The 21,260-nt window shown below is 51.4% G+C and overlaps 12 protein-coding genes across 12 annotated transcripts; 5 read left to right on the forward strand and 7 right to left on the reverse strand.

Moving 5' to 3' along the window:
• Positions 1–86: 86 nt before the first annotated feature.
• ASPVEDRAFT_890120 (uncharacterized protein) lies at positions 87–1,896 on the reverse strand (the record flags this gene model as incomplete). The annotated part of the gene is made up of 3 exons (XM_040818480.1): positions 87–970; positions 1,094–1,259; positions 1,316–1,896. 3 exons carry the CDS (start codon positions 1,894–1,896, stop codon positions 563–565), a joined length of 1,155 nt encoding a protein of 384 aa, XP_040669155.1. The 3' UTR covers positions 87–562.
• A 1,699-nt stretch (positions 1,897–3,595) lies between these two features.
• ASPVEDRAFT_194955 (SDR family NAD(P)-dependent oxidoreductase) lies at positions 3,596–4,698 on the forward strand (the record flags this gene model as incomplete). Its single annotated transcript, XM_040809173.1, has 3 exons — positions 3,596–4,290; positions 4,353–4,454; positions 4,505–4,698. The coding sequence occupies exons 1-3, from the start codon at positions 3,768–3,770 to the stop codon at positions 4,696–4,698; spliced, it is 819 nt and encodes a 272-aa protein (XP_040669156.1). The 5' UTR covers positions 3,596–3,767.
• Positions 4,699–5,310: 612 nt separating this feature from the next.
• On the forward strand, positions 5,311–6,396 carry ASPVEDRAFT_84843 (uncharacterized protein; the record flags this gene model as incomplete). The annotated part of the gene is made up of 4 exons (XM_040817609.1): positions 5,311–5,377; positions 5,437–5,678; positions 5,736–6,025; positions 6,096–6,396. The coding sequence occupies 4 exons, from the start codon at positions 5,311–5,313 to the stop codon at positions 6,394–6,396; spliced, it is 900 nt and encodes a 299-aa protein (XP_040669157.1).
• A 166-nt stretch (positions 6,397–6,562) lies between these two features.
• Positions 6,563–7,477, reverse strand: ASPVEDRAFT_890131 (uncharacterized protein; the record flags this gene model as incomplete). The annotated part of the gene is made up of 1 exon (XM_040818481.1): positions 6,563–7,477. The coding sequence occupies exon 1, from the start codon at positions 7,406–7,408 to the stop codon at positions 6,563–6,565; it is 846 nt and encodes a 281-aa protein (XP_040669158.1). The 5' UTR covers positions 7,409–7,477.
• Positions 7,478–7,903: 426 nt separating this feature from the next.
• ASPVEDRAFT_732669 (RidA family protein) lies at positions 7,904–8,539 on the reverse strand. The gene is made up of 2 exons (XM_040816200.1): positions 8,510–8,539; positions 7,904–8,443 (listed from the first exon to the last, which is right to left on the reverse strand). The coding sequence occupies exon 2, from the start codon at positions 8,410–8,412 to the stop codon at positions 8,005–8,007; it is 408 nt and encodes a 135-aa protein (XP_040669159.1). The 5' UTR covers positions 8,413–8,443; positions 8,510–8,539; the 3' UTR covers positions 7,904–8,004.
• Positions 8,540–8,895: 356 nt separating this feature from the next.
• On the forward strand, positions 8,896–10,644 carry ASPVEDRAFT_890133 (uncharacterized protein; the record flags this gene model as incomplete). Its single annotated transcript, XM_040818482.1, has 5 exons — positions 8,896–9,017; positions 9,111–9,312; positions 9,371–9,537; positions 9,596–10,256; positions 10,309–10,644. The coding sequence occupies 5 exons, from the start codon at positions 8,896–8,898 to the stop codon at positions 10,642–10,644; spliced, it is 1,488 nt and encodes a 495-aa protein (XP_040669160.1).
• A 1-nt stretch (position 10,645) lies between these two features.
• Positions 10,646–12,367, reverse strand: ASPVEDRAFT_42897 (Zn(II)2Cys6 transcription factor). The gene has a single exon (XM_040812689.1). It carries the CDS (start codon positions 12,244–12,246, stop codon positions 10,732–10,734), a length of 1,515 nt encoding a protein of 504 aa, XP_040669161.1. The 5' UTR covers positions 12,247–12,367; the 3' UTR covers positions 10,646–10,731.
• Positions 12,368–12,495: 128 nt separating this feature from the next.
• On the forward strand, positions 12,496–12,811 carry ASPVEDRAFT_732676 (uncharacterized protein). Its single transcript, XM_040816201.1, has one exon. It carries the CDS (start codon positions 12,550–12,552, stop codon positions 12,775–12,777), a length of 228 nt encoding a protein of 75 aa, XP_040669162.1. The 5' UTR covers positions 12,496–12,549; the 3' UTR covers positions 12,778–12,811.
• Positions 12,812–13,007: 196 nt separating this feature from the next.
• On the forward strand, positions 13,008–14,560 carry ASPVEDRAFT_170775 (uncharacterized protein). Its single transcript, XM_040808699.1, has one exon. The coding sequence runs from the start codon at positions 13,020–13,022 to the stop codon at positions 14,442–14,444; it is 1,425 nt and encodes a 474-aa protein (XP_040669163.1). The 5' UTR covers positions 13,008–13,019; the 3' UTR covers positions 14,445–14,560.
• Positions 14,561–15,652: 1,092 nt separating this feature from the next.
• Positions 15,653–17,093, reverse strand: ASPVEDRAFT_890140 (uncharacterized protein; the record flags this gene model as incomplete). Its single annotated transcript, XM_040818483.1, has 6 exons — positions 16,684–17,093; positions 16,488–16,613; positions 16,346–16,427; positions 16,175–16,281; positions 15,829–16,112; positions 15,653–15,770 (listed from the first exon to the last, which is right to left on the reverse strand). Exons 1-6 carry the CDS (start codon positions 17,011–17,013, stop codon positions 15,653–15,655), a joined length of 1,047 nt encoding a protein of 348 aa, XP_040669164.1. The 5' UTR covers positions 17,014–17,093.
• A 356-nt stretch (positions 17,094–17,449) lies between these two features.
• ASPVEDRAFT_134398 (uncharacterized protein) lies at positions 17,450–19,194 on the reverse strand (the record flags this gene model as incomplete). Its single annotated transcript, XM_040807125.1, has 4 exons — positions 17,450–17,844; positions 17,903–18,843; positions 18,900–18,946; positions 19,003–19,194. The coding sequence occupies 4 exons, from the start codon at positions 19,192–19,194 to the stop codon at positions 17,450–17,452; spliced, it is 1,575 nt and encodes a 524-aa protein (XP_040669165.1).
• A 797-nt stretch (positions 19,195–19,991) lies between these two features.
• Positions 19,992–21,056, reverse strand: ASPVEDRAFT_84851 (uncharacterized protein; the record flags this gene model as incomplete). The annotated part of the gene is made up of 2 exons (XM_040817610.1): positions 19,992–20,956; positions 21,014–21,056. 2 exons carry the CDS (start codon positions 21,054–21,056, stop codon positions 19,992–19,994), a joined length of 1,008 nt encoding a protein of 335 aa, XP_040669166.1.
• Positions 21,057–21,260: the final 204 nt, after the last annotated feature.

The following is a 21,260-nucleotide window of genomic DNA, read 5'->3' on the forward strand; positions in this document are numbered from 1 at the left end:
GGACTTGGCTGCCTGCATGGATCCCCGTTAACCGCCGGATGGGAGCGACTGTGCATGTTATAAAGCCGCCGGCGTGTTCTGCTTCGTTCCCCCCAAGCACCACAAAGACCGCACCAGAGACAATGGCAGATCTCCAGAAGGTACCTGCTGCTTGCCCTTCCCTGCTGCCGGCATGATTCAAGGCACTGACGCTCAGAGGTCATTGTCATCGGGGTTTGGCCTACAGGCCTCGCAGCAGCCATCCGCCTGGCTGACCGCAACAAGCTGAGCCCGGTGGTCTACGAGCTGCGTAACCCAGACACTGCAGGCCTTCGTGGCTCCTCGGTTTGCCTGCAAATGGTCTACGTGTCTTGCACCGCCTGGGACTCTGGGAGGCGATCGCTGCGCGGGGGGTGGATGTGACCAGAACCATCCTGCATTTGACCTCCGGCAGGGTCCCCTGTGAAGTGGACATGACAAGCGAGGCCAAGCAGAGGACAGGGTTCGGATACCTCCGGATCAACCGGGTGGATCTTGTCAAATGCCTGCGTGAGGGCGCGCAGCAATGCCAGATCCCCATCCACTACGAAAAACGGCTCGTGTCCATCGTCAGCCACGCCCAGCGCGAGTCAGTCACAGTGACCTTCTCTGACGGCACCAGTGACACCGCATCGCTGCCATCGTCGACGACGACGAGACGTCCACCAGCGAGACCGGGACCCCGTCTTGTCTGCACTCGACCATGACCCCTCATGGTATGCTGGCCACCGCGCCCTGCATCGCCAACCAGACCTTTTGGTTCTTCAGCAAGCAGGTCGCCCTGCCGCAACTTTGAAATGACTACAATTCTACAGCCATGGATCTCGCTAGACTCACTACTTCCATCTCGGAGGTTGCGGATCTCCTTGCCAGACAGCCGGCGACTGCCCACCAGCAGCGAGGGGAGGTATTGAAGGCCTGCCAGAAGCTCTCCGCGGCCCTCAAGGAGCCCCTGAAGGGTTAGAGAGAGCGACCACTTCTGTAAGCATGTGTACCCCGCGAGGATTGGTCACATTCACCGACGGTGAAAGGGGTATAGATGACCCCCGTCGCGGCGGTCCAGGTTGCCCTTGACATGGGCATCTTCGATTTCGTCCACCGCTCCTGAAAGGAGGAGTTCACGGGCGAGGAGCTTGGGCCGTCCACGCATGCTGATCCCTTGCTTGTCGTCCGGATTTTGCGGTCGTTGGTGGTGTCGCGAGTTTTGACCGTCACGGCGCTGGGGAGCTACAGGGCGGAGCCTGTGGTCGAGGATCTCATCCAGGGGGACTGCCTGGCGAACTTCATCATAATGTACCCGTGCGTCTGCTTGCCTTTGTGCGTTGACGTTTTGATTTGGCTGACGCCACCAGCGACATCCACTTTCAAACCAGTTATCTGCGAGAGACGGGGTGCAGATCTCCGCAAAACGCCTTCGCAGGGCCCTGCCAGCACTCTCTGAGCACCGAAAAGCACTTCGTCGACTGGCTGGTCACGAACCAAACCCTCCTGGATGCCTTTAACCAGGTGATGCAGACCGGCGTCGCCCGCCACAACGCCCAGCGGTGGACTCAAACCTTCCCTGTTACACAGCGTCTGCGGGAGGAGATGTTCCAGGGCGACGCAAGGCTCAAGTTGGTTGATATCCGCGGCGGTGTAGGGCACGAGAGCAAAGCCTTGCTCGAGACACTGTCGTGGCTCAAAGCCAGGGGCCAGCTTGTGCTCCAGGACATGCCCGGCGTCATCGAGAGCGTGCAGCCCGAGCTCAGGGAGACAGGCGTGCAGGCGATGCCGCATAACTTCTTCGAACCACAGCCCGTGAAGCACGCACACGTTTACTTCCTCGGCCGGGTCCTGCACGACTAGCCAGATGCCCAGGCGCGTATAATCTTGCGGCATATCCGCGATGCGATGTGTAGGGAAGACGGCTCAGCCAAGATCCATCCGTCGGATGCGGTGATTGATCTCCATATTATGGCCCTGCTATCGTCCCTAGAACGCACGGCGAGTCAGTTCCGGTCCTTTTTGGACTCGGTGGGATTGCACCTGGTGCGTGTGTGGCGGCCAGTGTCTGCTGCTTATCATCGGCAGGCGGTGCTCGAGGTAGTCCAAGGGGGTATGTAGACTACAGATATACTAAACCGTAATAAACTCTGAATTTTACAAAAAAAAAACAAAAAAAAAAGGTAAAAAAACTAGAATTCAATGCGCAGTGGCCCCATTAATCGGATCCGGCCGTGACAAGCCCTAGAGCCCCCCTTTGCAGCTTCACGTCATAGGGCGTGGCGTAGGAGTCACATTCGTAGGTAAAGTGGACATCATCAGTCGAACCGCTTCCAATCGTGCTGCCAGAACAACAGCTAATATAGTTATCGTAAGGGGTCGTGTGCTGGCTGAAGCATTGATCATTGGCGTTAGCACAAAGCAGCGTATTCAGGAAAATAACTGCCGTCAGCCACAGCCACTGCGGCCGGGTCAGTCGTTTAGCCATTCCGTTCGATAGACTTGAAAAGTCGATTTGGGTGGTTGGTGTGGCAGAAATTGACGAGAGAGTAACGTAGTGATGGTTGTGTCTTGCCCTCAGTAGTGGCCACAACATATATACCGAATTATACCAAGACCCTGAGTGCCGCTCATGCCTCCCGTTTCTTTTTTGGCTTCTGATTAAAAAGTCCCACGGCCTGCCTCATAGTGACATTAATACTGCGCCCCAATCCTCGGGTTGTAATTACGAGTTTGTTACTACCACCGTAGAAATATGGAACCAGAGAGGTGATGTTACAGTGAATCTCAGCCAGACTGTGCACTAGATCATGACCGTTTCCATGTCTGGTGTGTCTTCGAGGCGCACATCCCAGTTTGTAATGTCATCCTTAGCATCTACTAGATTATGATCGGTCTTTGTACATGGTGATATAGGAAACGTCTCTCATGTGCCGGAAACGCCATTGCTAATCACCAGGTATTATTGTGCCTCTAATCAATATACAGGCATGCATACGCAAAGCATATGTGTGTTGTAGGGTACAATGTTGAGCATGGTGCTTGATCTTCCAGCCTGGCAGTGTATGCTGCGCAGACTAGCCCATATGGTGTATCATATAACCAATCTGGCGGGCCTGGACAGCCATCTACAACAGTATGAGACCCTCCAGCTCAGTTCACTATCTATAGCGGGAAAGTCTAACCTGCGAGGCTTTCCCGAGGTTGGATGATATCATGACTTCCTGGTCGGCACGTCTGGCTTAACGTATTAAGATGAGCCTAATGAAAGAAATAAATGCAGTAGGGTCCCAAAACGTCCTCCCTTAAGTTGCCCCAGCTTTGTGTAGCTCTTGTCGCATTGGAGCATTCCAATAAACTTGGGCCCAACACAGAGCCGCTTTCTGGCTTTCAAAATGTGATATCGCTGTAATTGCTGCTGTAAGCTGTCACACTATTGGAGACGCTGTGAAGGAAGTGACGATACTTCCCTATCAACTAGGGAATATCTGTTAGTATTCTATTAGATGTGATGCTAAAATCACAGCTATATATAAAATACTATATGAAATATATAACTAAGTAATAAATTATTTGCTAATATTAAATCAGTAGTCTTTGATCTCAATATTTATATTCTTCCGAAAGAGGCAAAAGTGCGAGTGGCCTCCGCGGGTCCCGGGAAGGGTATGTTTAACATTCGCCTCGCTTCTTCTTAGATTTATATTAGAACTTCGGTCAATTTCTTGTAGGTCGTATACGACCCAACACTTTACCCCCAGCCCAGTATGTCCTCTTCCACTCGGGTCATCATCGTCACAGGCGCATCGTCCGGCCTCGGGCGAGCCATCGCCACTGAATTCGCTTCACACCCAACGACCGGCGTCGTCATCTGCGCGGATCTAACACCAGATGCACTCTCCGACGTGCAAGAGGCAAGATCCACCGTGGACGAAATCCAGACGAACTACGGCGCCGAGAAGGCGGTCTTCGCAAGGGCAGACGTCAGCAACGCCGCGGACATGAAACAGTTAGTCCAAACGGCAGTTTCGTCCTTTGGCCGTCTCGACGTGCTGGTTAACAATGCCGGGGTTGCGCTCGAGTCCTACAACAAGCGGGGACCCCGGCCAGTGCATGAGACAGACCAGGACACCTTTGAAATCACCATGGATGTCAATGCGAAGTCTGTGTTTCTGGGATGCAAGTACGCGGTCGAACAGTTCCGGAAGCAGGATCTTGATGCAGCGGGGAATAGAGGGTTTATCATCAATATGTCCTCCGTTTATGGAATGGCAGGGGCTGAGGGACATGGTGAGTCCACCCGTCGGTTGTGCGTTTGTCAGGAGGTGAAGCAGCTCACTGTGTCTGGATAGTATCGTACTGTGGCAGCAAGGGAGCCGTTCTGCAGATAACAAGGGCGGTTGCTGTTGAAAATGCACCATTCAAGATTCACTGCAATGCGATTTGCCCTGGCTGTACGTGCCCCCTTTATGATTCTCTCGACTTAGTCTAACTTCCTCGACAGTCATCAAAACAAGCATGGATAGTATGCTGCATAGTAACCGAAAACACCTTGAAGACACCATCAGGATGCACCCATGGGGAGCGCTTGGCCAGCCGAAAGATATTGCCCATGCTGCTGCCTTCCTGGCCAGCGACAAGGCGAGTTGGATCACGGGTGTCGCCCTCCGTGTAGATGGAGGATACACAGCTGTCTAGCTAGGTTTATCGTTCAACCAATATTATATCCTATAGATGTGGGATGCTATTATCAATAACAGGAGCCCACTTGCAGTCACAGAACTCGATATCATGGAGTATGTATGACACATCCCAAACGATTCGGAGACCATGGATAATTGCACAATACTAAAGAGGTCGTCGCACTGTATCTCCAATAGGCTCAAGATTAAGCCTTTTAACCTCTCAAGCGGTCTCTTGCCATTTACAGATGTGAAATCCCGCAGGGTCCAGGACAAATCCTGCTGCCTAATACTTCTCACCCGTGGGACTCTCGTGAACTGGGGTTGGTCGATGTCGACGTGGGGGGAAACTAAGAAGACAGGGATATCACGGGGAACCACATAATTGTAAAGGTGCATGAGCGGAGTTGTGGAAATGCAGCTAGGCTGAATACCGGAGGAAATGCAAGTTTCAGTTAAAGCTCCTGGGCGAACTCTAGTCTTCACTATACCGAAAATGGTCGAAGTGCGAGCAGGGCCTAGTGGGGGAGCATCAGCCATGGATATTCCCAGAGTCACTCGTGACAGAATATAAAAAACAAGTTGATTCTTCGGCCCCTTCGGCCCTCCCCGTATATTAAACGCAGACATGACGAGAACAACGACAGACTTCCCCATTGAGAACGCGATTGCTGTAGTCACTGGAGGGGGTAGTGGTAGGTCCTATATTATATTCCCCACCAGATCGCCATTGGTTTAACGACTGCAATCATAGGCATCGGGCTCGCCTTCAGCAGACTCCTGCAGACCAGAGGAGTTCGAGTCCTAATCGCCGACCTTAAACTAAGTCCAGAGGCTCAAAACTGGGTCGAGTGCAACGCGTGCACTCCCAAGGCTGTTTTCCAGCATTGTGATGTGACAAACTGGGCCCATCTGGAGAGTCTCCCTGCAAAGGCCAAGGAGCTTTGGGGGTCCGTTTCAGACATTTGGGTTCCAGGCGCTGGGGTCTTTGAACCTGTAGGTGTACTTGGTTTGATCACTAGCTATGAACCCCGTCGCTCATTCTATTCTCAGCCGTGGTCACACTTCTTTCAGGATAGCGACGCCTCGTCGGGCATTTCCCATTACGCTTCTGTCTCCATCAACATCGAGCATCCAATCAGACTGACCCGCATCGCCATCCGCTCGATGCTATCAGAAAACAAGCGCGGCGTTGTTCTGAATATCGGGAGTGACGCCGGGATTGACTACTTCTACTCGGTTCCGCTGTACACGGCTACGAAACACGCCATTGTCGCATTCACGCGCAGCCTTGCGCCACTAGACGTTGAAGAAGGAATTAAAGTGGTTGCCATATGCCCAGGGTAGGATTCCTCCTAGAAGATCCGTTATTTTTGTGATGTGTTATCGTGCTAAGCTCCGTTGCCACGGCAGAAGTGTCCTGACCCCCCTGTTCACTACCACACTGCGAGACCAGTGGAGTGTGAAAGAACAGAATGCACTTCAGCCAGAGCAGGTTGCTACTGCCATGCTGGAGCTTGTCAAGTCATCAGAATACCCCGGTGGATCTATAGTGCGGGTTGATAAGGAAAGGGGAATGAGATTGATCCCATGCCCTCAATCAGAAGCGCCACCTGATACGAGCGACGAAGGTATGAGGCAAGAACTCGAACGCAACTACGCGCCTGTTCGCCTGGTCTTACGACGCGAGCGTGCTGGTATGGCAGACTCTTAGACCAAAACGAAAATTCCATGTAAAACCAGCACAAAACTATATATATAACAGCGTGTTTAGATTCACTACGGATAAGTAGTAGCCATCTGTGTGAGCAGCTACAGAATTCTTAATTTAGTGGTGTAATTTGGGCTCTCATCGAAGATATATATAGTAATTTCTGCCCTCACCGCGAACTCAGCCGCTGTACAGGGAATGTCTCATCCACATCAACCTCCTTGTTCTCCAGCTTATTCCACTCAGCACCCACCCGGAAGATACGTAGGTCATCGTAGTACCTCCCGATCAGGTAAGGCATATAGGCATTGCCGCATCCCAGATCATGTTCCGCAACAACCGTATACTCCGCCAACCCCGAGACATACTCAAACTGCCCCACGGACTGGATGGGAATGCTGTGCAGCGGATCCGCCCGCGTTCCTCTCACAGTGACCCGGCCCCTGCCTGTGGCCCGCCGAGTCTTGTGCTCCACTACCTCCAGCACATTGACCTTGGGCTCCCATTGCAGCCCCTTGCCCTGCGAATGCGGGTAGGCCTTGATCTCAAATTGAGATCCCTTGACCGTTTCCGCCGGAAGATCGTCTCCACATTCCATCTCAACCTCGATCAGACGCACACCGTTGCGTTCTGCGTAGCCATACCGGTAGTTGCCCGAGCGCCAGAGCCGGGTAATGCCGGTCTTCTTGGTCTCCCCCCACACCTCGCGGCCCCAGGTAACGGGCGTATCACCGCTGATGAGCATCAGCAAGCAGTATTTGCCCGTAATGCCCTTGAATTTGGCATCGAGCGTGACGAGAGTGCAGTCAAATTCGCCGCATAGTTTGCTTTCCATCGTTCCCACGAGTATGCTACCCGTGGGCTCGGCTGCGGGCTCGAAGCCTGGAGGGAGTATACTTTTCACGTACGCAAACGTGGTGTGGAAGGGGATTTCGATGCCCTCTTGCGAGAATTCGGGCTTCGAGGAGAACTCCTCCCAGATAGCGATTTCTTCGGGGGACGCGACGTAAGACATGGTCGTAGATTGGGATTAATCAAAGAGGGAGATGAAGACAGGGTTGAGGAATAATGGCGTATGGGAATGACTTGGATGTGAGAGCACAAGCCATCTTTATGTTCCAAATCTGCCATATGCCAATTCTTGTCGGACATAGCGACATATCCTAGCTGGGCGAAAGAACGAGGTGGCGTTGATCTGATGTTGGAGATAAAAAGACCCTTCCAGTTTCGTCCCCACAAGACTCCGCAACTGAACGAATCAGTAAAGTGTGCGAAGACAACAGCAATTGTGGAACAAGAGTCCGGTGTTGGTGTCGAAGCATTTGAATAGATGTCTCCTCTTCCGACCTTCTTAACCGGGTAGTTAAGATCCGACGTGTGGAACTCGGTCACAATCAGAATGGACTGATTGTGCGAGACTACCATTCCGTCGTCCTGTCTGGGCCATTCGACGGCATCTTACTTGGTTGGAAAGAACAAAATAACAAGTCTGCATCTGTTTATAGTATCCGTTCCTCTCGTAAGGCCCTAGGACTCCTAAATTTACGCGCACCACTATAATAGCATCTCCAGGTACATATGACTTTCTCCATGGAAATGGGCACAAGACAGTTAGATCACATTCGCCTTAGCCTCCACTTCAAGCTCAACAATCATCCCCGGAAGTCCCAACTCCCGGACGCCAACACAAGTCCAAATAGGCTGGTGGTTCGGCATGAACTTCCTGAACTGCGCCACCATCAAATCAAACGACTGTTCTAGCGAGATATGGTAGCTGCGGACAGAATACACATCCTCCCATCCGCGCAATCCGGCATCCCGGACGTTCTTCTCGACGTTCTGGAATGCCTTCACGATTTGCCCCGGGAGGTCGTTTGCATCGATGTTGCCATTGTCGTCCCACCCGCCCTGGCCGGAGCATTTGACGATGTCTCCAACACGGACGGCCTGAGAGTATGAGTACTCGCGTTTGTTGGTTGCGCCGATGCCGGGGTAGGCGTAGTATTGTTGTGAGGACATTCTGCGGATCAAGGATGGGTGTTGCGGGTTGCTGGAGATATCTTAATTTGGAGTTATGTTTACGGAAAGTGACGATAAAGAAAGAAAAGAGAAATACCTTGTGTAGTGTATTGATTCTTTGCGCGTGTTCACTGCTGCGGTCGTGGTGAGAAATCGAAGAATGTTGCGGTACCTATATATACTCAGCAGGTCGGCCTTTTTCGGCAAATGTACTGATCACTTCAAGGGGAGACATGAGATACCATTCAGGCATCAAATGGTGCGGGGATGATATTATCTCGCGTGGACATTGAGCCATGGCTGAAGATCCCCGCCTCCCTCGCACTCTGCCCGTTTTGGGAAATATGTGTTTGTCACTCGATATATCCATTAAATACCGCCTAGACGTCGTATGTTTTGCAACATTCATATCATTTCAATTTCACTTATTGCTTTTACCAGAACGACTAGTTCCCACAGAAATTATCCCATCTTTTCGTTACTATGGCAGCTGCGGCTACGCTCACCCTGCCTAATGGCAAGCAATACGAACAGCCCACGGGGCTGTTTATCAATAACTCCTTTGTTGAAGCATCTGGGGAGCTCCTGGACGTCGTCAACCCTGCGTGAGTTCTCATTACCCTTTTCTTTGCTTGGGTTAGTGGCCGTGCGGTATTGTGATAGAACCAGTTCTGTCTAACAGTCGATTCCCTTCCCAGTACGGAAAATAATATCATCTCCATAAAAGGGGCATCCGAAGATGACGTGAACCGCGCTGTTGCAGCAGCACGGGAGGCCTTCCAGGGCGAGTGGCGCGAGTTCTCATCCACCCAGCGAGGAGAGTACCTTTACCGGTTGGCTGAACTTATCCGGCGGGATAGCGAGCTGATCGCCGCTATTGACGCTTGGGATAACGGCAAGGTGACTTAGGCCTTTGTACTTCGGACACATTGGTTGCTAATCATGCTATTCTTTGCAGCCCTACGTAGCGACCCTCGAGGGCGACCTTGACGAATCCTACAATGTCTTCCGTTACTATGCCGGCTGGGCGGACAAGATTAGCGGGCGTACAATTGAGACCTCCCCTTCTAAATTGGCCTATATTCTGCAAGAGCCGCTGGGTGTCTGCGGTCAGATCATTCCCTGGTACATTGAGCTGCTCACCATCGTAACCCAATTGAAAGCATAACTGATCTCTGAACAGGAACTACCCCTTCATGATGCTTGCCTGGAAAGTCGCCCCGGCTCTCGCATGCGGAAACACCGTGGTTCTTAAACCAGCTGAACAAACACCTCTTTCAGCGCTCTATTTCGGGAAATTAGTCGTCGAGGATGGATTCCCTGCTGGTGTAGTGAATGTCATCCCAGGACTGGGCTCTGTTGCAGGCAAGACCCTTGCTGAGCATACGGGTGTAGACAAGATTGCATTCACAGGGAGTACAGCCACAGGCCGTGCGATCATGAAATCCGCCGCCGCAAACCTGAAGAACATCACCCTTGAGTGTGGTGGGAAAAGCCCTAGTCTCGTGTTTTCCGACGCGGACATCGACCAGGCCGTTAAATGGTGTCACTCCGGCATTATGGATAACCAGGGGCAGGTTTGTACTTCGACCTCGCGGATCTATGTGCAGGATGGCATCTACGACGACTTTGTGGAGCGATTTGTCCAGATTACACGAGATAACGCGAAGCTCGGAAGCGCCTTCACGGACGGTGTCATCCAGGGACCGCAGATTTCACAGGCCCAGAATGAAAAGATCCTGTCGTATATCGAAGAAGGAAAGAAGGAGGGTGCAAAGCTAGCTTATGGAGGGCAAAGGCATGGCAGCAATGGATATTTCGTGGAGCCAACGGTTTTCGTGGATGTACGTTTACCTATACCTATCCTGTCTATTCCGAACTAATAACCGCCTATAGACAAGCGAAGACATGCGCATCGTGAAGGAAGAAATCTTCGGACCGGTCGTCGCCATCAGCAAATTTTCAACCGAAGAGGAGGCCATTCGCAAAGCAAACGCAACCTCATACGGCCTCGCGGCGGCCGTCTTTTCAGAGAAAGTCTCGCGCGCCCATATCGTGGCCAGCAAGCTGGAGGCGGGCATGGTGTGGATTAACTCCTCCGGCGACTCTCACTACGGCATCCCATTTGGGGGCTACAAATCCTCTGGGATCGGGCGTGAGCTTGGGCCCTACGCCTTGGATGCGTATACGCAGTCAAAGGCCGTTCACGTCAATCTTGGACTTGCGCTGTAGGATCGGATTGAGGTCGACTATTTTGTGAATGATACTTTGTATTTCACGCTGGAATGAAATGAAATGAAAGTAGACAGCATACAGAATTCAAACCAGTGACAGGTTTTTCCCCTTTTCTAGCATCAACTCCAACCAGGTAGTCCGCTCCCCAGCTGCACGACATTCCCAAATATCCCGGACGAGCTGGAATCCAGTAAAATAGGCTCTTACACGAGTGTACTGCGTCACCTGAGCGGCATGATACTCCACCAGTGCACGGTATTCCGTATCGCTTTCAAGTAGCTCAGAGCCCGCAATGACGAGGAGTGGGCCCACGGAGTTGAGAAGCGGACTGTCGGAGGGAATAACCTGCAGCATCGTCATCACAATTTCTACGGCCTCTCGCAGGGGCGCAAAGTCTCCCGGATGTACCCCTTGAGCCACTGACCGTGCCTGGTATAGCATGATCACCCCCATGGCACGTTGCGAATTTGCTAGCAGGCGCAGAACAGATTGGTCCACGTTGTTTGCTTCAGAGGACGAGGACTTTACGGAAGACGGAAATTCCTCCTCCACTGACCAGTTTTGGAGCTTGGCTTCGAGCTGCAATTCATGGACGGGGTCACCTGCCATGGCGGAGAGTTCTATTACCCAACGGTAATATCGCCCGACCTCGATCAGAATCGGGCAGATACTTGTGGCGAAGCCATTCACCGGGTGAACGTAGCCCGCAAGGTGCTGACGTGCCACCCTGGAGACGAGGTCTGCAGTGGTGGCAGATGTGTGGTTGGCCTCTATATATGAGGAGAACACTTCCCAATAGATGTATAAGCCAAGCAGATATCGCAAGAAATCATCGGTTGGGCCACCTCGTTCCAGGAGAACGGAGATGACTGTCCGTGCACCGTCCAAATATTGCAGTCCGTAGTCGTCATCAATCATCCAGCCGGACGATATTCCCAGAAGCAGGGAGGAGAGCAGAATGGTGCGGAGTAACGACGCCTGCGATAATGGACTACGCTTCAGAGCCCGGTCAATTTCATTCTGCAGGGACACGAGGGCGCGGCCCCGCTCCTCCAGGATCTCAGCAAGTCGGCCCTCACAAAAGAACTGTCGGTGAGCTTGACTGACACATTGCATGGTGTGCCGCAGTGCCTTGGACTGGCGAAGATAAGGTGCCATCCCATAAGATAGGGGGTTGAGTGGAGGGGGCACAATTGCCATTGTCAGACAGACGTGACTGAACCAGTGCCGTAAAAGGTCATTCTCCAAGATCCCCGTGGGCTCGCCATACGAATTGGCTGTACTAAGCGAAGTGGAAATTGCGGAAGAATAAGGGAGCATTGGAGCAGACTGCCCATTATGAGACACCGCTGAAAGCCACGGACGCTCAGTCTGCCAGGTGTCGGATTGGAAGTTGCCTGTGCACGTCTCTTTGCGGGCCTGGCAACGTCGACAGCACGGCTGTGTTTCGTCACATTTCACACGCCGCCGCTTACATGGCTCGCATCCTGACCGGCTTTTAATCTGCCGTGCATGTGGCTGACTCTTTTGACCTGTCGGCCGAGGATTCGTGGCCAGGACCACAGGTTTGAACAAGAAAGTTCCATGCTGGTCAGTCATGGTTGATATGAGTATATGCTCAATGAAGCCAGCCTCGGTTATGGATCGAACAAGGAGGTTTATCCCAGCACTTTAACCTGCAGGTCGGGATAGACTGAACCGACATTCGCGCAGCTCTGCGGGGGATTTACCGCTGGAGGCGATTGGCAGCTGCGTCCGCTGGGGTGCGTCTGATAAGCTTCCGGGACCCTTTGCGATTGGTCGAACCGGGCGAGCGTCGCCTGAGCATTCAATTGGCCTTTTTTCATGATTCCCCGCTGCCGGGAATTGAACACCATCTAAGCGCCTCTTGGCCGGTGTAGTATGCGAACAGATTGTTCGTATGAGTGCTGCATCATCTACTTACGAAATGGTAGGCAACCAAGCAACCCCAGACTCAGACCCCGGAGCTCAGAGAGAAAGACTGCAAAAGCGGGTGGCGCTAGACCCACCGTGGGAATTTCCCAATCCAGCCCGAGTGCGAGGCCTCCCCGCCTCCACGATAGCGTTGATAGTGACCAGGCAATAGGGGGGATGTTGAGGAGTAATTAATTTTGATACGAAATTGGCCTTTAGAGTCACGGGGTTCCGTAGATATGCCCTCGCCATTATATATAGTCCACATCCAGTCTCGCCTCTGCACAAGACTCATCTCTCGACTGTTTCTTCCATTTCATATGACAATGTCCTCAGATGTTTATGAAATGCCCGATCGAGATATCAAAGAGAAGCCCGGGGAAACGCGGCTGTCGCAGGAAAACGGGTATATGGCCGAGCATCATGGTGCTGCAGGAATGGAGAAGCCCTTTACGGTTCTGAGCGCCATGGGGGTTGGTCATTCCATCAGCAACACGGCTATCACCGTGGTTGTTGGTCTCAGCAGTGACATCTCACTTGGAGGCGGTCCGTTGTATTTCTGGTCTTTCTTGGTCATGGTGTTCGTGGCTCTCTGTGCCGCGGTGAGCCTAGGGGAGCTTGCCTCTGCATTCCCGCACCCAGGCGGCCAATACTTCTGGGTTGCTAAACTCTGTCCCCCGAGCCTCCCTCGTCGATTTATCTCTTACATGACGGGTATCCTATCCTGGGCTAGTGCTGTCTGCACGGGGACATCTGTCTGCTTAGCGGTGCCCCAGATGGCTTTAGGGATGATCCATCTCACGCATCCTAATTTTGTACAAAAGCCATGGATGCTTTTTGTCGGCTTCCAGATCACCAACTGGATGACATTCACCGTCAATTGCTTTGAACGCCTGCTTCCATTTGTCAGCAAGGGAATCCTCACCTTCACCGTGACCTCCCTTATCGTGATTTTCGTCTCGCTCATTGCAGCCACGCGTAACCGGGCGTCCGCGGACTCCGTTTTTGTGACACTATCGAACGAATCTGGGTGGACGAACGGGGTTGCATTTCTAATTGGGACCAATGGGACTAACTGGGGGTTTTCCTGCCTTGATGCCGCTTGTCACTTGGCTGATGAGATTCCAACCCCCCGCCGAAACATCCCAAAGGCTCTTCTATGCACAGTCGCACTGGGGGCTCTCACCGGACTTCCCATCACACTGGCTCTGTTCTTTGCTGTCTCTGGCATAGGAGAGGTTGCGCTATCTACTGTGCCCTCGCTTGAGATCCTTTACCAATCATTTAATGGCAATGCTGCTGGAGCCATGGGCCTTCAGTGTTTAATTCTTATTTCCGCGACTGGTGCTATCATCGGCATCCATACATGGCAGTCCCGCATGGCGTGGGCCTTTAGCCGTGACGGGGGCTTCCCATTCAGCAAGTATATGGGCGCTATTTCTCCTGCCCCTTTCTCGGCTCCTCTTTGGGCCCATACGTGGTCTTCCGTGTGGATTTCCCTCCTGGGCTGCCTTGTATTAGGGTCAACCACGGCCTTGGGATCTTTCATCTCGGCCGGAATCCTTCTACAATACGTCACATACTGCCTTGCTATTGCGTTCGTCTTGCTCCATGGTCGACAAAAAGTGAGTCATGGACCGTTCTGGTTTTCGCGACTGGGGTATGCCGCCAATATTGTGACCCTTGCCTGGACTATGGTGGCGTTGGTATTCTATTGTTTCCCTTACAGCCTTCCTGTGGAAGCTGGTGCTATGAACTACGTGTCTTGTGTCATGATCGGTATCGTTCTATATGCCTTGGCATATTGGGCTTTCTTTGGTCGAAGAACGTTCAAAATTCCTCTCCCCGAGGACGAATTTTAAGTCATACCCTGTTTTTGTCTTTATTGTTTAACCTATTGTTTGATCAGATCTGATGTCTGAATGTTTATCTTTATTCTACCACATAATTATTTCCAATCTATTTCAGTATACCGGAGAAGCGTCCATTGTAGTCCAACTTTCCTTTCGCTAGTAACCCTGGGTACAACCGAGTGCTTCATCTATCTAAATAAAAAGCTTTTCTATAATTTTAATATACATTTGTGATAACATCCCGAGTTCGGTATATATTCAGTCCATTGAAATGCCGAAGTGCAGCCAGAAAGCTGACTTCCCGTGTTATTATTGTCTACATCTATAGCTATCCACGTTCCTTTGTATAACCAAGACAAGATATACCAGTACCAGAACGGCTCGGAACTACCCCGCAGAGTATCCACCATTGTTCCTGCACTCAAGGTGTATGGTAGTCTCCCCGCATTCCTGATGCGTCTCCAAGCCAAACTAAGCCACTTGGGGTAGGGATAAGATTCAGGATTTCAGTGCGGAACCCTAATGCTTCATGCGCGGATGGCCAGAGGGCAAGGTACGTGCAACACAGATTGGCTGTAATACTCCGCCGTAAATGCGAATTAAGCTGCTTATTAGTTTAATCCCCATTGCTACCTGGACGAGTGCAGACTAGTGACTTGGGCTGGTCAGCAAAGCCAGCGAGGAGCGGCCGGCAGTCCGCCATGCTGTCATCAGCTTGGCCGAAGAGTGCCACTTTACAAGATGATCACCGATATGCTTCCAGTTTTTGCCACAGTTGTCATTACTTCTCAAGAAGAGAAACGATTATGGGATGCGCTAAATACGATGATCTTGCTGAGCAGGCTATTGTCACTACAACGGGGTCCTTATGAGCGGCAGCTACGGTTATGAGTGAAGATAGTATTCTAGTTGGTGAATTTCTTAGCCTTGGATCTCTGCTCAGCATTCAGAGTTAGCACGCTGAATGTTGGTACTATTGGTTAAGGGTTGGAAATACACTTGAAGAGTACCAGGAAAACACGGTACTTGTGCAAGACATGCTATTATAGGATCGTTCTCAAATTCGGCTTCACTACCAGATGTGGCTCCAGGGGCCTTAATGTGAGTAGCATATTGAGCCAAGAAGACTTACTGGAGACCTCAGTGAGATTCGGCACCAAATCTGGAATATGCACAATGTGGTAGCTCTGCAGGTTCCAGAATCAAATAACCCAACCCTACTTGAGATTCTTCAAGATGTAATCCACCTCGTCATCTGCGGCCTGCAAAATGTGCTGCGGCGAGTATTGAGGCGACCAACCAAGCTCTTTACCATGCTCAGCGGTATAGGTAGACCTTGAATGCCGATGACCATTAGAAATTAGCCTGCAGGTATGGCACATGGGTCACTTACAGTCCAGCTATTCTAGCACCTACAAAGGACTTGTATGTTCCCAGAGCAGATGCCATTTTCTCCAAAGCTGCATCGTCAGCCTGAACGACTGTCGCGTCATTAATAACGGATCGTTTAGCCAGGGCAACTGCCATCGCTTCATAAACATCATGCCATGCAACGCGCCCGGATGACGCGAGGTAGTACCCATTCTTCCCATATCCTGGGTTCTTGCCCTCCAATATGGACAAAAGTATTTTAATGTAAAGGTCAGTGGTATCTGCAATGTGACAGACGGGCCATTCCTTCCACGATAGTAAGTATATTAATAGCCCGGTCTTTGGCGGACAGGATGTGGGCTGCTTACATTCCGCTCGGCCTCGACACTGTAGACCCTGCCAGCCCCTTTGGCTGCCCGCACGATATCAACCACTTGGATAGAAATCCGATTGCCGAATCCTTCGCCCGGTCCGTCTAACGCAAGTCCGATCAGTCATGCCTCTTACAGCTGGGTTCCCGTCATATCGTAACTACTCACAAACCATGCAGGGCGAGAAAATGTAGGTTCTCACACCATATTCTTCTCCCTTGTCAATAACATCGCAGTTAACCTTGACAGACTAGCCAATGTTAGTGGCAAGGATAGGATTCGTTCGCGACCGGGAGAAGTGCTTGCTTACGGTTTGAGCCCATGGATGTTCACTCCGCTGAGCCTTCTGGATATCATACAGAGCAGGCTCGGTATCACGCAGAGGCCGGTCAGTTGGAGCACCGCAGTAGCTTCCAAACTGCTTTGTGCCTGTGGTCTAGGTAGAAAAACGCGAAACTGGTAAGTGGAAAAGTGAATGCTAGTCAGTTTCGGAGTGTGGGACGAACAAAAATGAAGTGAGTCTCCTGCCCAGTAATCTTCTTGCACTCGGCGAGAGCCTGAATAAAGAATTCTTGGTTCTCAAATTTGTTGCAGTCAATCAGGAAGTACACGATGGTGATCTTGTTTCTGACAATTGCCTCATGTATGGCTGCTTGGTTATAAGCGTCGAACTGCAGTGGCTCAATACCATAACCTTTGCAAGCATCCGCTTGTGTTTCCGTCCAGACTAGGGCAAAAGTCTTGTTGACGCCGGTTAACTGCAGCGGTGACAGCCGAGTGAGGAGCGTTCCTCCAAGGTAGCCTGATACTCCGGTAATAAGGACGTTGTGTGCCATTTTGCGTGTGTTGCAGATAAAAGATGTGGTTGTTACGCCAGTTCTGCTCTTTATTTAATGGTTAATTTGTTAGCATAAGCCATGTAGGTATATATGAAATCCACCCGGATACGTCACAGTATCAGTTCTCCAGTGTCTCCGAATTTCCTATCTTGGACTCAAAGTGGGTACGCCTCCAAATCCCCCTTTGGCCTGTGGCACGGTTCTTACGCATGGTATATATGCTAAAGGAGTTTCCAGCACGAGTCATGTATATTATTCACCTGTCTCGCCAAATTTGATAAAATGAACAATGGTCTCCATGAATGATTACTAATGCTCCTGTGTCCATCTTGATTCCAATATATACTATTTGTCGTACTAAATGTGGGAAGGGTGGGTAGATATTACTGTGTTGGCCTCCTACAAAATGAGAGCTGGGACCAGTATTCAAAGGCTAACAGCCAGGTCTCTCGTGGCTCGCTCCCACTCCCATCAGCACAGGCGGTCCCTGATATCTGCCCTGAATTGTGAACCACCAGAGCGCCACGAGGACGGTCAGACCACCTGCTATCACCGAGGACCAATTCATCGACGCGGCGTTAAAGTCCTTTGTGGCTGGAAAACAATACAAAACGATCCAAACCATCATGTAGCCCAATGACAAGACGTTAACCACCCATCCCAGTGGCCCCCTCATGCTGAATGGGCCAGGCGGAACACTAGCCCGGCGTTTGAGGACAAATGGGAGCAGGGCTGCAAGATATGAAAGCGTAGTCAGCACGGTAAATGAGCTCACGAATGCTTCGAATGCCGTGTAGCTGCCTAGATAGATCAAGCCCATAACTGTGCCTATATATATTACTATATTAGCAAAGGTCTTTGTCCAGTGCAATGGCTAAACACTTACAAAAGCAAGCGATGAAGATGATAGAGTTAAATGGGTTCTTCCACCTTGGGTGGATGCGAGAAAAGAAAGTCGAGAAAGGGACTGCTTCATCGCGTGCGAGTGTCCAAAATACTCGACTGGAGGTTAGGAAGGACCCCATCATGCTGCCAATGAGAGGCAGGACAACCACTACTGTCAATCCGATGGTGCCCGCACGCGAGCCGGCGACTTGTTGATAGATAGGGGCTAGGGGATACTCCGCCTCCAGATCCAAGATGGCACCAAAGTCCGTAATGGTGTAAAACAGGATGATCAGATAGATGAGAGTAGTCACGAAGCTGCTGGTCATCTGGGCCGCCATTGCCTTGGGAATGTTCACTGCGGGATGGGGGATCTCTTCCGCCAGGTGCGTAGAGCAGTCAGGCGTGCCAATATTGAAGCTGCCATTCAACATCCCTAGGACAAACACAAGACCTTCGCTTGTGTACCCCGTATTGTTCTGCCACTTCTTCCACACAAATTCCGACGACGCATACGACCTCCCGTGACTGGAGGGCAGCGCTACCACGGCGATTATCGTGATAAGCCAGCCTCCAAGGCACAGAACCATGAGGACGTTATTTATCTTGGGGAGGAATCGGTTGCCGAACAGCGTCACCGCCGTGGAGCCCCAGACAAGCACCAAATAAACCACGAAGACGTGCCATCTCTGGGGCTCCAGCTCCGGGTGAGTCAGCTCCCACATCTGCAATATACCGCTGCTTGCAATCGTGGCGAGCGATGCTCCGCCAAAGGAGTATGCAAGGCAGTTCCAGTATCCAGCAAAAAACCCAATCACCCTCCCTGCCCGTCTGCCAGGCGTGACGCTTGCCCAGTGGTAAACGCCGGCACTAGAGGGAATCGCAGAGGCCAGCTCTGCCAGGGATGCGGTGATCAGTAGATAGAAGATGCCTGAGACGATGCTTTGAAGGGTTGTGTTAGTGTCAGACCATCGATGGGGGGCCCACGGGGTGCGTACAATTCGTAGATCACTCCTGGGGAGCCACCATTGTAGATGGACAATTTCTGGCGATATTAGCATTGCGATGTCCCGCCAACATTACCACTGACAGGGTGCTCACAATCGTGGACCCCGTGATAGCCCAGCAGTTCCCAATAACAATGGCGACGGCACACATATTAATCAAGCTGAAGTTTCTGTCAAGCTCCTGAACGTGGCCAGAGGCCGTCAGGACCTCGCCCTTGATGTCTTCCTGGACATCTTGAGGCAGTTGTGCAAGCTCGACGTCCTTATCGCTGGAAGGCTTTGCCATTGTAATAGAGTCTCAAGTTGAAGATATGGTACACCGAGAAGTAGAGAGAAGACCGATACTCTCATATCCGCAGTTCTCGAGTCTCAGATGCCATTTAAGTACCCAGGATCTCCGCCTGGCCAATTGGCGTTTAGCCCATTCCCAAGTCGTAAGCCGTGGAGTATTGCGTCTGTGAATTGCGGACATCTCCTTCAACAAGAGTCCGGGGTCAGCTTATCGTGATTAGACTCTCGGACTTCAGCGTCGACGAGATAAGGCTGCTGCTGTCTATTGCATTCCATTGGCGTTACTGATAGACACCTGTTCCCCACACTCTCCAACCCCCGCAAACTGGCGTTCTTGGCAGTTCCTTCGGGGATAAATCGTATGGCTTGGAGACGCAGTGAATCGGAAGGCCATCCATGTCCGACTGGAAGAAAGAGGAATAGCCTACAATTGATATTGAATGCTTCGATAGAAGTCACGAACACACGAACCAACCACACTTATAATGCTGCTATCGGGGATATCGAAATTTGCCGAGCTGGTCAAGAATACGTATGTCATATAACGAGCCCTTAGCTATAGGTTTCAAAGCAGATAACAACAACAGCAGCACTAGCATTGGTGGCAGATGCTCTGCCCGTGTGAGAAGACTAGTTATATGAAAGAATGGCGGTAGTTTGTACATAAAGGCATCATTTGCAGTAGTATAAAACACATGCTCACATTTCATCCATACATCTGCCATGGCCCCATCGTTCTCTCTCCCCAGAGAGCTTATGCTAGCCTGAGAGCATATGATTTCCCAGCAACTATCATGCCCGGACCTCAAAGTCCACGTATGCCATGCCACAGATCCACTCCATGACGGGCTCATAAAGCACGAGTCGCGATTTGGCACCACCCATAGCACCAAACATGGCCACATAATTTAGGATTTCATGGCCTCCATGGCCCGCGTCCTTTTCCACGCCTTCGTAAGTCAAATCCTGAATCCACTTCTTATCTCCGTCACAGTAACGCTCTAGGAACAAACGATCCCAGTCAGCGTTGACCAGTGGGTGCTTTTCGTTGAGATACTCGTTCTTCTTCGCCATCTCAATTTCGTACTCATCCAGCTCTACGAACAGATTCGGGTACTTCTTCAGGACCGGTTGACCGTAGGTCTGAAACTCTTTCATCTTAATCAAGAACGGGTCCGTGGGAGGGTCACCGGCCTGGTTGGGGTTCCAGTAAGGGGGCCAGTGAGATAGCCCTCCGGTGCACATCAGAGCGACTCGGCAGTCGTCGGGGAGGGCATCGATCGCGCGTTTTACGGCCTCCCCAAACGCATACGCGCGAGGGTACGTGATTAAGGGAGGTGTGAACACGTTGATGAAAATCGGAATCAAGGTGACGTTGGGAAGCTCGGGCTTCATGAGTTCCCAGGGCATGACCACATTCTGGCCAAATTCGGTAGCACCGGTGCGAGATACATCGAATCCGTCGTGCACAAGGGACGTAATCAACTTCTCTGCGATCTTCGGATTGCCAGGAAAGCGGTACTTCTCCTTGACGTTGAGGGCTTCCATCAGCTGGTCGGCCGGGCCGGAATGTTCGTCTGCCACTCCGACAGCAATGGAGGGCATGTTGTTGCGGTAGAAGTTCTCGAAATGGTCGTCTAAGAATGCGAAGACGACGTTTGGCTGCGCCTGGTTGAGAGTCCTACCAAGCTTGCGAGCGGCCTCCTCGGTCCTGGCCCTTGCATCTGGCTGCGCAGTCTCTGGGAAGCCGAGTGCTCCTACAGGATGTGGTCAGCACAACGTTTTGACGCAAAGGGACGGTAGAAATGGCCAACCTGGAGCGTGGGACTGGCCAATTGCTGCAACAATCTTCCCCATGCTTTCGAATGGTAACAGTAGATGCGGTGTGTCGTTCGTTTCTGTTGATCTTGATTAAGAGTCTGAGCGTTCGATGTCTGATGTCTGAAGCCCAAGAAGCCCTGTATTGACCCCCTTTATATGACGGACGTCATTTATCACCAACAAAATGGCCAGATTCAGAAATATCCGAGAAGGGATTAAGTCCGACTACAAGGAGGGTGA

The sequence above is a fragment of the Aspergillus versicolor genome (assembly GCF_001890125.1).
Source record: "Aspergillus versicolor CBS 583.65 unplaced genomic scaffold ASPVEscaffold_6, whole genome shotgun sequence".
NCBI lineage: Eukaryota > Fungi > Ascomycota > Eurotiomycetes > Eurotiales > Aspergillaceae > Aspergillus > Aspergillus versicolor.

Coding starts and splice junctions, on each gene's coding strand:
- ASPVEDRAFT_732669 (XM_040816200.1), bottom strand. CDS start 8,412: ATGTCCTCACAACAATACTACGCCTACCCCGGCATCGGCGCAACCAAC.
- ASPVEDRAFT_42897 (XM_040812689.1), bottom strand. CDS start 12,246: ATGACTGACCAGCATGGAACTTTCTTGTTCAAACCTGTGGTCCTGGCC.
- ASPVEDRAFT_732676 (XM_040816201.1), top strand. CDS start 12,550: ATGCGAACAGATTGTTCGTATGAGTGCTGCATCATCTACTTACGAAAT.
- ASPVEDRAFT_170775 (XM_040808699.1), top strand. CDS start 13,020: ATGGAGAAGCCCTTTACGGTTCTGAGCGCCATGGGGGTTGGTCATTCC.